This window comes from Camelus ferus, chromosome 12 (genome assembly GCF_009834535.1).
Source record: "Camelus ferus isolate YT-003-E chromosome 12, BCGSAC_Cfer_1.0, whole genome shotgun sequence".
In the NCBI taxonomy this organism is placed as follows: Eukaryota; Metazoa; Chordata; class Mammalia; order Artiodactyla; family Camelidae; genus Camelus; species Camelus ferus.
Genome location: NC_045707.1, coordinates 16239090 through 16253339, shown reverse-complemented (window position 1 = coordinate 16253339; position 14250 = coordinate 16239090). Strand labels below are relative to the sequence as shown.

The 14250-nt window shown below is 40.1% G+C and overlaps 1 protein-coding gene across 11 annotated transcripts in view; it reads left to right on the top strand.

Moving 5' to 3' along the window:
* The window catches only part of SLC11A2 (solute carrier family 11 member 2), a 44324-nt gene that overhangs the window by 17676 nt on the left and 12398 nt on the right, over window positions 1–14250 (top strand). For 9 of the 11 annotated variants that reach the window (XM_032492845.1, XM_032492839.1, XM_032492838.1 and 6 more), the window contains 9 exons: window positions 6230–6301; window positions 7764–7915; window positions 8474–8599; window positions 9014–9133; window positions 10721–10827; window positions 11358–11428; window positions 11536–11603; window positions 12687–12842; window positions 13491–13649. In XM_032492845.1, the coding sequence (XP_032348736.1) occupies window positions 6268–6301; window positions 7764–7915; window positions 8474–8599; window positions 9014–9133; window positions 10721–10827; window positions 11358–11428; window positions 11536–11603; window positions 12687–12842; window positions 13491–13649 (993 nt within the window). In that variant the 5' untranslated portion in view covers window positions 6230–6267. The other 2 variants (XM_032492843.1, XM_032492846.1) reach the window with 2 other exon arrangements.

Here is a 14250-nt window from a genome sequence, read left to right as displayed (position 1 = left end):
TCCCTATTTATCACTAATAATTAAGTGTCTATTAAAATTCCTAGGTAATGAAATGAGGCTATAAATTAATTATTGAAATTTTAACAGATTCCAAAGAGCAGAAGGAGGCATATATGAGGCTGGAGAATCTTGCATGTATTGTCTGTCTTTACATACAATTTTTCTTTGCTTTAAGATAAGAAACATTGAGGAAAATGTATATTTAAAATTGTTGAGGGCATTCTGCACTGGGGGGGGCAATATTTGTCATTGGAATGAATAAGCTGAATGTAATCTAATGATAATCATTCTTCATATTTGCCAGAGAAAAGCTACTTAAGCAAGTATAAGGGCAAAACATTTTTTTCTGAGGCAAGAAGAGAGTATAGACTGATTTACTAGATTGTATTACTTAAGTGGAAAGGGGTCTTTGAAAATTTCACAGAGCTTGGAGTTGTGTTCCAGGATGGATGTGTCCAGCCAGGAGGCCAGGTTGGTCCGCCAAAGGGAAATGCACTGCTGTAAACTTCTGGTTGGGAGGAAATCAGGGGAAGTGCACACTGTGAGAGTTGGGAGGAACCAACCTATAGTCTCTGAAGTAAGGTTTTAGTGACCCTCTCCTGTCATGGAAGTTTGGAAGCTGGTTAAGCCTCAGAGCGCTGAGCAGAGAAAGTGAAGAGCTCTTATTTAACAGGTATTAATTAGGACCTTCTAATTCTGAAGTCTGGTTGATGAGTGATATTTTTGTGTAAAAGTTCAGTACTTCTGGACAGGCTGGCCACATTTCTCCCAACTGTTATCGTCTTTGACACCCAGGCAACCGGTTTCATTATCAGCTGTACTCTTCCTCCCCGTACCTTACCCCCTTTCTCCTCTTTTTGCTGTCTGTCATTTTCTCATTTTCTTCTTTCTTTATCATTAGATGTTCTCAATGTCAGGTTTTCCTTTCAGCTATGAAACAGATTTTAAAAAGTCCAACTCAGGTGGAAACGCCGAACTTGATGTTGAGTTGAGATTGTGGTTCTTGAGTAGACTAAGCAAAATGCCTCCAATTTTGAGATTATTACTGTGGCATACAAAGTCAGTAAAACAAAGACCAGTCTAAGCTGGTATCTTGGTGGCTATTGTGTCGGGGGGGGGGGGGGGCTCTGATGCGTGTTAAGCACATTGAACAATAGCAGCACTGTTTGTACTTTATGAACTGGGCGTGCTTGTGTGACTTTCAGCTTCCCGAAATATTACCTGCTTAGTTCGAGAGGATTAGAGATTCGAGGCCTTAAACTAAGGGTGCCAGAGGGGCTTTTCACTTTGTTCTTCAGTCAGGAAGTCAATGTAATCTGTCTTCAACCTGTCTTTTTTTTTTCATTTTATCATTGTGTATCAAATTCATTTTATGAGAGAAAAATAGGATTATTTTTATCCAAATTTAAAAAATAATTCCAAACTTCACATCCTCAATTATAATTTAGAAATTCACATGGCTTTTCTAAGCTGTTTCTCTCCCCTCACCCCCAGTGGGAGCAGATTGAGTTTTGGAATTAATTTAGATGAATATCCTGATGAAAAGACTCAGAAAATGGTGCTTCTTTATTGACCTGGAATGGAAAAAAGGAGGAAGTAATAATTTCTCATTAAAAAAAATGGCTGGTAATATTCCTTATTAAAATGCTTAGGGTTCAGACAGTAATTAGCTCTGTTTGAACCATTGAATATTTCAGAGTTTTGCTGATTCCTAGTCATCCAGGGGTAGGAGCTCACCTTCATGAAGAACATCTAGTACAATATAGATGTTAGATTAATAGTAATGGTTTAATAGGAATGTCCAGTACTTTAGCCTTAAAGTAGACTTTTAGAGAAAAGGGAATTTTAGGAGGATCTGGATATCTTTTCATTTTCTTCAAGACACACAGAATTTTTTTTTTATCACAACTCTTTATTATTCTGTAATAAACAACCTGGGTATTACTTTTTTTTCTTTCTTTCTTGAGTGTATTACTTTTTAAAGCCTTGACCTGTACAAATGGCAGTTTCTACCTGTCACCAGCATGTTGCTGGCACGGAATGTTGGCTGAGGGAAGCATCAAGGAGAAGAGGGGGCTTTGCCAGTCAGTTTAAAACATTCCTGTTCACACTTATTTCATCGACTGATTCCATGCAAACACTTTTCCAGTTGCCTCTATGAAAGTCCTTTCTCTACTTAATACTGTCTTTGATTTTATTTATATAAGGGAGGGAGGGAGGGAAAAAAAGGAGAAGATTAGAGGACTGTTCAAAAACATTCTTCTTTAAAACTTAAAATTCATTTTAGGGAGACCTTTGCAACACTGAACGCAGCTCTAAAAGGAATGAAATGATTTTGAGTGCCTTTGCTCTCTACAGAAGAATTTTATAAGAAAAAAATTAGGTTAAATTCAAACTTTTCTTAACCATAGAGGGGAAAAGTTTAAGTTTGTATATATTTTAATGTTCAGTATTTCTTCCTTGGGAGCAATTTTTAAAAGATGTTTGCGCTATCCAAGTTGTTCTTCCAGAGTTCTCGTAAATGCTAAGAGAACACACGGAATTATTAATCAGATGTTGAGAATTTATTATAGCTAGTATGTGTTTGAGGGTATAACTTTATATAATTTCAAACTTGTAGAAAAGTTGCAAGAATAGTATTGGGAATAAATGCTTCAAGATAACGTGATATGATAGTAGTAAGCAGCAGGTGCCCTGGGGGAACATGAAGGAGGGACATTTAACCCAAACTAGGTTGTCAGGGAATGATTTCCTGAGGAGAATTTTTCTAATTCTTTGCATTCAGGTGAAACATCGAAATCACAATTTCAGAGCATGGCTAGTCACACATTAAGTCAAAGTAAGTAGGAAGTTAAGTGTAAGGGCATATATACCTGCCAGACAGACAGCTGCAGATCTGTGATTATCCATTACGCAAGCTTTATCAGAGAGAGTTCAACTGAAGTGTTCGTTCAGAAACTGAGTGACTGTATGAACCTTTATATTAAAAAAAAAACAAGTACATGGTAAACTTCTTTCTTTTAAGTGTAAAATTGTATACAGTGTACGTTGAGCGAGAGGTCTTCCTTTTGCCTGACCTCGTTTGTGCCCCCTACTCCTTCTTAGGGACTGCATTACCAGCTTTTGGCACATGCTTTGGATATAGTCTGTATGCATACGTGTGTATTCTCTCTCTCTCTTTTTTTTCCTGCTACACAAATGATAGCATACTGTTCTAGAAGTTGGATTTTTTACTTGACAGCCTGTGTTGGACAATGTTTCCTATCAGTCCGTATAAATCTACCTTGTTTGTGATAACTGCATGATGTACCAGCTGTGCATGTACTAGGTTGTTTTTAGTGTTTTGACATTGCAAGCAGTGCTATGGGAAATATTTTTGCACCTACTTTCTTGTGTGAGTGTTTCTTTAGCATACATTCTTAGAAGTGAAATAGCTGGGCTAAAGGATAGTAGACTTCTGACAGTTTAGACAGAAAATGTAATTTAATTAGCATTCTTATCTTGTAAAACAGTTTTACAACTTTGGGTAAAGAATAGAATAAAATAGTTATATTGCATTGAACCAGGAGTGCCATTTTTTTCCTGTTGACTGCTGTTTGATAGGAGGAAACTTAACTGGCTTTAAGAGAAGGTGACACTTAGTGGTTGGAAATGAGCTAGAGTATCAAAGCAATGTTAACCATAGTTATCAAAGTACCTTTGCATTGATTCTTGTTGCTTGTATCTCAATTTGATCTTTTCCTTAATGTAATTAAATGACTGAAATGACCTGGTGGTATGGTCCTGGAAAGCAAAACTGTCTTCTCATTAACTTACTGCTTCCATATGGGTCTTAAATTTTCACGGAGACGTAAATACTGTGCAGCACGCCAAGCGTAAATGTCCCTCCATTCCTTCTCCTAGTTATGTTCTGTGGACACTGCCAGCAGTGGAGCTTATAGTTTGTTGACTAAATGTTTTGATGAGAAGGTTGGAATCTAGAATCTATTTTCTCTCTTCGAAGAATACATTTCTGAGATTTCACAGAGATGACCAGACTGTTTTTGTATTTTATTGGTTCTGTAAGTAATTATTATGGGAATAATCACTTAGAGTACTAATAGTAATAATTGAACATTTTACCTTGAAATATTTCTGTCTAAAATTATTTAACTATCACCTCTGCAGACTACAGGCTTGGGAGAAAACACAACTACTATCTCAATTGTTTGCTTCTTTTTTTTCTTTTTGAGTAAAAGTGGATTTATTCAGAGAGATACATCCTCTATAGACAGAGTACGGGCTGTTTTAGAAGGCAAGAGAAAGGCCGTGAAGGATGGGGGTGAGTGTTTAGTTTAAAGTAAAAGTAGATACATACTTCGTAGACAGAGTGCAGTCCGTCTCTCTCAGAAGGGAGAGTGGCCTCAATTGTTTGCTTTTTAAGTGTAAGTTTTAAAAGCCTATTTTGGATAGGAGTTTTCCTCAAATGTGTAAAACACTTGTGTGCCTTCTAAAACATGGTATCAATTATCACTACAAAAGTGATCTAATTGAATCAGTTTTTAGTGAGTGGGGCCACCATTAGAAACTTGAGTTATTCTTAATAACAAGATAATATTAATAATGATGTTCATAACAATGATGTTCTCATAGCTGATTGAAGTATAAGGAAGATGCCTCATATCAACTGGCCCAAGACTTTCCTTGTAAGAGCCATACTCCCAGATCTGATTCGTGGTTTCTAATTTATTGTGGGTTATCCTGGCTTCTTAGAATTATATGTAAATTAAAAGCGAAAAGACTCTGGATGGGGCCAGGAAATGTGCTGTGATTGGAAGCCAAGTGGCACTGCTACTAAGTGGTCAGATGTGTAAATCCCGTTTAGGTGAGATGCGATTGTAACTGGCTGAAAGGGGGGTAGGGTTTAGTCAGTATTATGGGGTCTCTTGGTAAAACCATTTGGTGGCTGAAAATCTGATAGGAAGGAAGCACATGGCTATTGTCCATTAAAACAAAATACTTGATATTGGTGACTACAGAGGTGAAAGATGATGTTTTCCAAATTAGCAAGTCATGGTATATCTTACACGCCAGAAGACAGATAAAACTTAAAACCGTCTTCAGGTCTGAATTCTGTAATTCTGCAAAATAGGTACAGAAAATGTCAATAGGTTATCTTTAAAAAGTGGAGGACTGTTCAGATAGGAGCAGTAAAGGTACAAGAGTGGAAAAAGACTAAGTAGTAAAAGATAGCTAAGGGGTGGCTTCGCAGCTTTTTCAGTGGGATAGTTATTATTGAGATTTAAGGAGGGGTGGCGAACAATTGATATTACTCTACCTTTCCCCTTCTAAATTTGGAATCATCTAAGAAGTAGATTCCTTAATCAGTAGATCAAGATTTTTACAAATCAGCCTTATTGGTGGGGTTGACTAGAGAATATGTTGTATATCTGTGGCCCAATGGGCTTACTATAAGTATTCTGCCCTTCCCCGAGTCAAACGTAACCCAGAAGGTTGCTGGTCATCTGGGACACCCCCTCACCTCTGCCCCCTGCGGTTTGCTTATTGCTGCTTGGAGAGAAGTGCAGGCCCGCTGCAGACCATGCCTTGTCCTCCCGGTGCCTCGGCTCTCCTTGAGAGTCCACAAGGGGAGGGTCATGGGCATAAGTTTCTTCTCCCAGTGTTTGAAGTGTTGGGGAATGAGGCCTGAAACATAGCTGACATCTCTCTTCAGGAAATATGACTGGGAAATAGTGAGCCTCTACTGGCAGTGTACTGGTGGGGTGCTCCCCCTAACCTTTTACAGAAAATTGAAACATGAGTTTAAATTATTAAAGCAAAGAGAGTTATAGATCTCTGTCCTTAAAAATTCATAAAAATGGGAAGAAGTCAGTCTGGTTTTAAATATTTGGGTTAATCTGGAGACAAAGGCAGAGACTGGGTGATTGCCAGCAGCCTCTCTGTGGATGCTTATTAAGAAAGCATTTGCTCATTACCCTGAAATACCTTTTGCTTCAGTTTGGTTTTGAAGTCTTGCCAGCGAAAACATATTAAGACTTTTACATTTTTTATTAAATATCTCATAATTGTACTCTGAAAATTAATTATTTTCAAGGTTATCTAATTCAGTAGGATTATTCTCTTCACATAGTAAGGATTCAGTTATACAGAGTAACAGAATGCTGGATCTGTACTTGTTGGTTTTAGTTTGTTCCTGCTAATTTCTTTCCTTCCCTTTTCTCCTTTTCAGAATCCTATTCTAAGAACTCAGGCACTCCCGTATCCACCATGGTGTTGGGTCCTGAACAGAAGATGCCAGATGGTAATTTATAGCTCTGTGCTTTTGTCTAATTTTTATTTGGAATTAGGTTTAAGCCAGTAACAGAGATTTACCATATTGTCCTTGTCCAATATTCCAAAAACAAAATTGCCCCCCCCCCCCCAAACAGTGTCATGAAGACCTGTTCCATTCAGAGTTCACCCCCTGGTGACTTAGGCCATAAATGAGAATGGATTTGCAACCACAGAGACTTGCCTCATTTCTTATTTCCAGTTCTAAAATGAGCCAAGATTAGCTATGGGTTTGGTTTCTATAGCAGTAATGCTTTCAAGGGAAGTATTATTTGTAGCCCTGGCATTAAACTTCTAGAGTGCTTTGGCTGCTCATGGCACTTCAGATATACATGGAGCAGTAAAATGCTGGACTAGCACCTTATACCGTGTATTTGACTAGATTTCTTGAGTGCTTTGACTAATCCTTCCTGATTCTAATTTCTCCTTTAGAATTTCCATTCCTTTTCTGGAAATTTCCTTCTGAGTTCAGTGCCACTTAACAGTGAAGTGGGTCAGCTCCTTTTAGAAAGAAAGCTTTCATTTTTCTAATTGGAGGTTGCAAAGTCTTCTTGGAAACAAAGATTAGAGCTCTGTGGTTAAAAATAGCCTTTTGATGGCTATAGCAAACTGGGCTTTGTATCTTTCTGGTGGATTAGCCCTTTTCTCCCAGACCTTCCCCCTCCCTGCATTTAAAATTAAATGCAAAATGCAGGATTTAGGGAAACACTGATGACTAGTCTGAGATGAGCCCTTCTGTCACAAGCTTGATACCTCCTCCCTCCCCAGGCTCTTCACTGCAGGCCTTAGTCAGGAGGCAGAGGGTTCCTGTTGGGTGGTTTCCCTGCAGCTTCAGATTTTAGCCTGAAATGTGGCAGGATTTTGCCACTTCCACATTTTTTGAGAAGCCTGATGGAGGTATAATGTCCAAGGGCGATTCTTTCAGTAAGTCCTATCAAATGAGGGGAGCTGGGGAGAGGGATGTGTCCCACTAGACTGACCTATTTCCTGTCTTCTAAAAGTTAGGATTTTAGGTTACCAGGGGGTTTAGTATGGGAATGTTATATATTAAGCCCTAGACATCAGTGTTTTTAGAAGAAAATGAAATGGTTTTCAAAATTGGCAAGTGGGAATAGAAGAGTGAAAGTAGGGAGAAACCATTGTGAGATTAGTGTTGAAAACTGATGTAGAGCTCAGTGACCAGGGAAGAAGGGTGAGGGGTGCTTTTTTACCATAAACATTTTTGTATCTCTCAAATTTTCAACCATGTGAATATATTGCCTACTCAAAAATTAGTTTATTAAAAATAAAAATAAAGTACAAAAATTGAGATAGGGTCAGGATGGTCTTGTGCATTTAGGTATTAAAAAGATTTAATTTCAGTATTTCTAAGATTGAGTTGTTAGTGTATTTTGTTCATTTTAATTAATTTCTTCTCAAATCTGTTACTTCAGAAGATGCTTCTGGAGACCATGGGGACTCTGCCGGTCTCAGTGCCATCAATCCTGCCTACAGCAATTCCTCTCTTCCGCAGTCCCCCGGCGGGCACTCGGAGGAGCCCTTCACTACCTACTTTGATGAGAAGATTGCCATTCCTGAGGAGGAGGTCAGTTACAGGTCCTTGGAGGAAAACATTATCTAGAGAAAACCTATGAGTGAAAAATCCGCTGGACAAGTCAAGGTTCACCAACCTCAGACCCAGTTTTGCCAAGCAATCTCTGAAGACTGAATTTTTGTCATCAGAGCAAACAACTGTTAAGGAAACTGAGGGCCCTGGAAACCTGTTGCCAAGTTGTACAAGTGAGCGTTTTTTGATCAAGAGAGTATGAATTTCATGTTCCCTTTTTTATTGTGGCTTTTGTCCCATTTGAGTCGTGGTTGGGCACAGAGGTACTGATATTATTGCTCAGGTTTTAGAGTGAAAGGCTGTTGGAAAGAGCAGTTAGGGGAAGGGCTCTTATTTGGACAGAGAGGTGGCCACCTTATTGGTAAGAAGTGGATAAGATTGAAGTGAAACTGGACACACCCAATATCTGACTTCCTAAATCCTTTTTTCTTATGAAGCTGATATTGTTGATTTACATGTGATAATAAAATAATAGATAAATTAGATCAGCAATTTAGAGGTGATGATTATTTTGATCTCTTTTCCTCTGTTGTATAGTACTCTTGTTTTAGCTTTCGTAAACTCTGGGCTTTCACGGGACCAGGATTTCTTATGAGCATTGCTTACCTGGATCCAGGAAACATTGAATCTGATTTGCAGTCTGGAGCAGTGGCTGGATTTAAGGTGAGCATCTAGTCCTACCTCTGTCCCTTTTAAACACTGCACACCTCACATCCTTTTCCTATACTCTGCCTGTTGCATGTCAACCTCAGTGGCTACATGCTGTTACTTCATTGGCAGTGACACTTAGATGAAAAGTACTTTCCATCTGTTTTTAAATTTTATTTTATCCACATAGTTTCCCTGAACAAAGGAGAAACTGCAGATGGGAGAAATGAAGGCTCAGAAAGGTGAGAGGTGACCTAGCAGGTTCTGTGTAGAGTGTGATGCAGAACTCAGGTCATTTGATTCCTGACCTGGGCTCTTTCCTGAATGTAGTGTTTCCTATTCACATTGCCAAACAACCAAACAGAAAGGACCCCCCTCCCCCCACCCCCCATCTAATGAGTGTTATGATGAGATCTTGTTCTTGTCTAGTTGCTCTGGATTCTTCTGTTGGCCACCATTGTGGGGCTCCTGCTCCAGCGCCTTGCGGCTAGACTGGGAGTGGTCACTGGGCTGCATCTTGCTGAAGTGTGTCATCGTCAGTATCCCAAGGTGAGGAGTTTTTGTTTGTTACTCATATAGGAATCTGTGTGTCTGGCCCCACTGTTATATTGAAATAGTGGAGAACTTGGGAGTCAGTAGCCCTGAGGAGTGGGAGTCCTACAGAAAATTCTGTAGCCCCTCTTGCTGCTAAGCCATGTTTCTGTGCTCTTTCAAAATCTAACTTGAGATTCACCTTTCCCAGAAGGTTTCCTTGGAAAAATTCTGTTTGAGTAAACATTTGCCTCTCCCTCTGCCTTCTGGCGTGTATCAGTGCCCCGCTCATGAAGGGGCAGGGGCGTTCTCTCTAAGCACTTTCCTTCTTACGTCCGTATTACTCCCTCACTTTGCATTGTGCATATTTTCTTTTTCCTTTGTCTTTGCCTTCAGTTAGAAAAAAGTGAGTTTTTTCCTTTTGCTACAAACTATATGTGGCAGGATCTTTGGATTTGTTAATAATTATTTTTCAGTCTACCCTGACCCTGGAGTTTACATGGTCCTCTATAGCTTCCTTCTGGACATTTTGGGCCTTTCTTACTGCTGCCTAATGCAAGAATGAATCCTGTGTCTGGAAGACAGCTTGGAACTGGCTTGATCTTTAGATAACATACCAGTCTACCTCCAGTTTATCTAAGTGTTTAGTCTCCTTTCCTGGCTGTGAGAAAGTATCCTTAGCTGCTTTTTTTTTCTTACGTGCTTTTCAAGAAGAAAAAAAAGAAACTTGGTAAATTTAAATTTTTTTAGCTTCTCTTTCCTCATGTATCTTAGTTGTTTTTTGTGACATATGTTTTGGGTAGTCAGTACCTGGAGGGTTTTTTTTGTTTGTTTGTTTGTTTTGCCTCTAGCCTCAGTGAGCCAGCATTTTCTAAATTTCTGCTGGATTGTTTGACCAGGTTAGTTTCTAGATTTTGTAATAGGACTCCCAATTCCAACCACGTTGCCCTGAGTCCCTTTGCATATCTACCTTTTTTCACTTGCTTATATATTATCATTACATTAAGGATGACTGCATCTTGATTGTGGTGGTGGGTTCATAGGTGTATACATCTATCAGAATTCATCGAATTATATGTCTGAAATATGTGTAGTTTACTGTACAGGAATTACACCACAATAAAGGTATTTTAAAAAAAGAAAAGAAGAAAGGATGACTCCAGCCTTTTCACATTTGTTTTGTCTCTTCAGCTATGATCAGGAAAGATATTTTCTTCTGCAGTCATTTTCTTTTCTGTCCTGAACAATATTTTGACCGTATTAGTATCCTCATTTTCCCCTAAAACTTCTAGGATTGTTTTTAGGCAAAAAATTAAGTGGAAATAATAATGGAAATTCCACTCCTCTCGCGAGTAGAAGGGAAAAAGAAAAAAATTAGGGTCCGCTGTTGCCCTGACCTTGGTTCACGGGCTCTGCCACATGGAAGCACCTTTGCCTTCTCCAGCTAGGGACCAGGTGGAGTCAAGTTCTGGTACTGCATCTCTAGATCGAAGGCTTATAAAGGACTGTTTATGGGTCAGTGCCAAGATGTGCCTTTCCAAACCATGGAGGAAGTTCTTAGAAATGATTAATTAGAACCATGTCTTTCTGTTGTTTGATGTTTAGGTTCCACGAATAATCCTATGGCTGATGGTGGAGTTGGCTATCATTGGCTCAGATATGCAAGAAGTTATTGGCTCAGCTATTGCCATCAATCTCCTGTCTGTAGGAAGGTGAGGGGGGTTTTCTCTAGGAAGTAATTGGTGTTTTGCTAGATTTCAGAACAATTGTGAAAACAAAAAACCAATTCATTTTCAATTTCCAGGATTCAACTCAAATATTCAGTTTTTTTCTGTGGAACTGTTCTGGAACCATCTTCTCTCCTGGCAGATGTGGGTTCTGTATCTTCCATGTTTTCATGTTGAGTTACACATACTTCTACTATACAGCGTGTGGCAATGTGTATTACAGTTATTTATTTGTATATCTGTTTATCCCACTAGACAGTGAGCTCTTTGAGGGGTAAGACCCATACTTTTCAACTTTGTATCCTAAAAGTCTGACATAGAGGACAAAGTTTGAATGAATGTATTTCAGTTGGTGCTGTGATCCTAAACTACCCAAGGGCTGGCCTTCAGCCACTGTTGCCTCTCCCCCAGGTCTTTGCTTTTCCAAGTGTTATGTATCGGGAGAGCTGTTGGGAAGAGGGTTTCTCAATGTTTCTTTTCTTTCCTTTAATCTCCATTTCTTATCTCTGACCTAGGATTCCTCTGTGGGGTGGAGTTCTCATCACCATTGCAGATACCTTTGTATTTCTCTTTTTGGACAAATATGGTAAGGAGAGTGGGAATGGAGGGGTCAGTCAAAGGAGCTACTTTCCATCATGTAACTAATGGGGAAGTCTGCCTTCTGTGAGCTCACTGCTGCATTTTCCCCTTTAGGCTTGCGGAAGCTAGAGGCATTTTTCGGTTTTCTGATCACTGTTATGGCGCTCACATTTGGATATGAGGCAAGTGTTACAGGCTGTTGGTTAGCTTTTTAAAACAATTTTTTCCCCTTTTGTTATAAATGGCAGTATAATGCTAGGCTGGTTTAATTGTATCACATGTGTTAATAAAAAGCCATTCAGCTGTGGGCCAATTTTGAAGGATTATGGTATAGCAAGGACTAGTGTCTAGGAAGGCCTGCAGGGACTGCTGGGTCAAAAATGACTATATTTTCTAGGACTTCCCAGACTGGATTCCCTGGGTCCAAATTGGCCGTCGCAACAACAGAACAACCTTGGAGAGGGTTAGGGAGGGGGTGGTAGGGTTGTTCTTGGCAGTTAACTTAGAGGGATTCTATTTTTGCTTATCCTGGTTGATGCTAACTGCAGCTTGGAGTTTCTCTGCATTGCAGCAGTTAATGAACTATAGGGGATAGTGTGGAAATGTAGTGGATATAGTGCATTTCTCCTGGTTTGTGCCCCAACCCAGACACTCCTAGGAATCAGTACCATTACGTGCTGTAATAGCGCCTTTCTGTGTCCAGTTGATTTCTGCTTATTTGGCCTAGCAAAATTTTAAAAAATATATCTCATCTATGAGTAGATGATACAGCTTGGTCTAAGGCTTCCAAGAGAAACGCTGAACCAGGAAAAAGTATGTGTGACAAGTGTTTCTGAATGAATCTCAGCAGATGCTCCTGGCCAAAATAAGTGATTTTTAGATGAGCTTATGTGAACACAGAAGTGTGATTAGTGTGGATAATCAAGAATTGACTCTGTTCTTGGGTCTTTCTCACAGGAGTTATTGTGAAGCTAGTGTAAATAGGCCCTTAGCAGCCATTTTATTTCTTTAGAATATTAATTACATTCTCTACACATCTATTTCATATATCTAAAACATGATGTAAAATACCTGGTTACCCCAGCCCTAAATTCTCTGACCTTGTGCTGCTTGGAGGTTTGGGTGGTTCTGTATTCCTCATTGTCCTATGTAGTTGTTGATGTAGGGATTTAGGGAGTAAAGGCTGTGGATTGTTCCCTAGTACTGCGTGACTCCCCCAGTATCATATTCCAGTAAAGGCTGATAGCTGTTCTGTTGGTATGTAGTATGTTACAGTGAAGCCCAGCCAGAGCCAGGTCCTCAAGGGCATGTTCCTGCCGTCCTGTTCAGGCTGTCGTACCCCGCAGATCGAGCAGGCTGTGGGCATCGTGGGCGCTGTCATCATGCCACACAACATGTACCTGCATTCTGCCTTAGTCAAGGTGAGCAAGGCCTCTTGCACAGTTCATGGGGTCTTTCCATTTAGTTGCAAGGGACGCACCTTTAGTTTACAACTGTTAGAGCTCTGAAGGAGCAGGGTGTTTTTCCACAGTTGAACTCCATATACTTGGACACAGTTTTTATCACCAAGGTGACCAGAGATAACTGACCCCTTAGAAAAGGAACTAAAGTTCTTCATAAAAGGTCTGAAGGTGCACATTGTCTCTTGTGTTTAAATCTCAAAAGCCTGGGTGGCCTTGTGGAGGTGAGAAGAAAGGAGCCCAGCCTGGCTTTTACTAGTGAATCTAATGCAAGAGTTTGCTGGGAGATTTCAGAGGCCTTTGTAATTCAGATTACCCTCCCCTTAGGTCTGAAATCATGTTGCTTCTGTAGGTCAGTGATTCTTCCAGCCACGGGAACGGAGAGCTCAGCAGTCACTCAGTCATTCTTCCCTGTTTGGGAATGTGTGGTGTCTTCAAAGGGACATGGGGTTCTTACTCACCCAGTGAACCAGGATGTAAGCTGATCCTTCCACACTTCATGTGATCAATTGTTTGCCCTCTAGGTCTTTCAGCAGACTTGAAACTCATGAAATAGTAAGGAAACTATCCCAACTAGTCAAAAAATGACTGTTGCTGTTATCTCTTTAGTCCAGACAGGTTAACCGAGCCAACAAGCAGGAAGTTCGAGAAGCCAATAAGTACTTTTTCATTGAGTCCTGCATTGCTCTCTTTGTTTCCTTTATCATCAACGTCTTTGTCGTCTCAGTCTTTGCCGAAGCATTTTTTGAGAAAACCAATGAGCAGGTGGTAAGTAAGCCAGGGTCCTGGGTGGCAGTGAATGTGATGGTAAAGAGAAGGCTGAAATGGGGTAGGAAATGTGACAGTGACTTAGACCTTAGGGAACATAGATGTCTAGTCTCAACACTGGCCCTGAAATCACTGCACTAGTCGGGGTCTACAGTCTAGGGGCTCTAGACCCATCTTTCCCAGCTTTTGGCTGAGAAGGGAGCTTACCTCGGACTAGAGGTTGCCTCATGTTACTGCGCTGGTGGCCTCACATCTGTTTGGTTCTTTGACATCCCCTTTTGTTTCCTGTTACCAGCTGCTGGCCTACTTGTCAGTCCTGCCATTTGGTTATGACAGGTTAGGAGGAATCAACAAACAGAAAACAGAAACTGGTTAGACAGACTGTTTTGTTATTTTGAATTCTCTGTCATCTTGATTCCCAACTGCCTATCTAGTTTTGATCAGTTTTTTGTTTCTCATCTATAGGACCTCTGACTCCTGGCTCTGCTTTGACTAAGGACTCCCTGTTCTGGGTGTCCTCTCGTATTTGAAGCCTTCTTAAGAGTTCTCACCTCCTGTCACCATTTAAAGTGACCCAGCATTCTTGTATTACCTTTCCCAC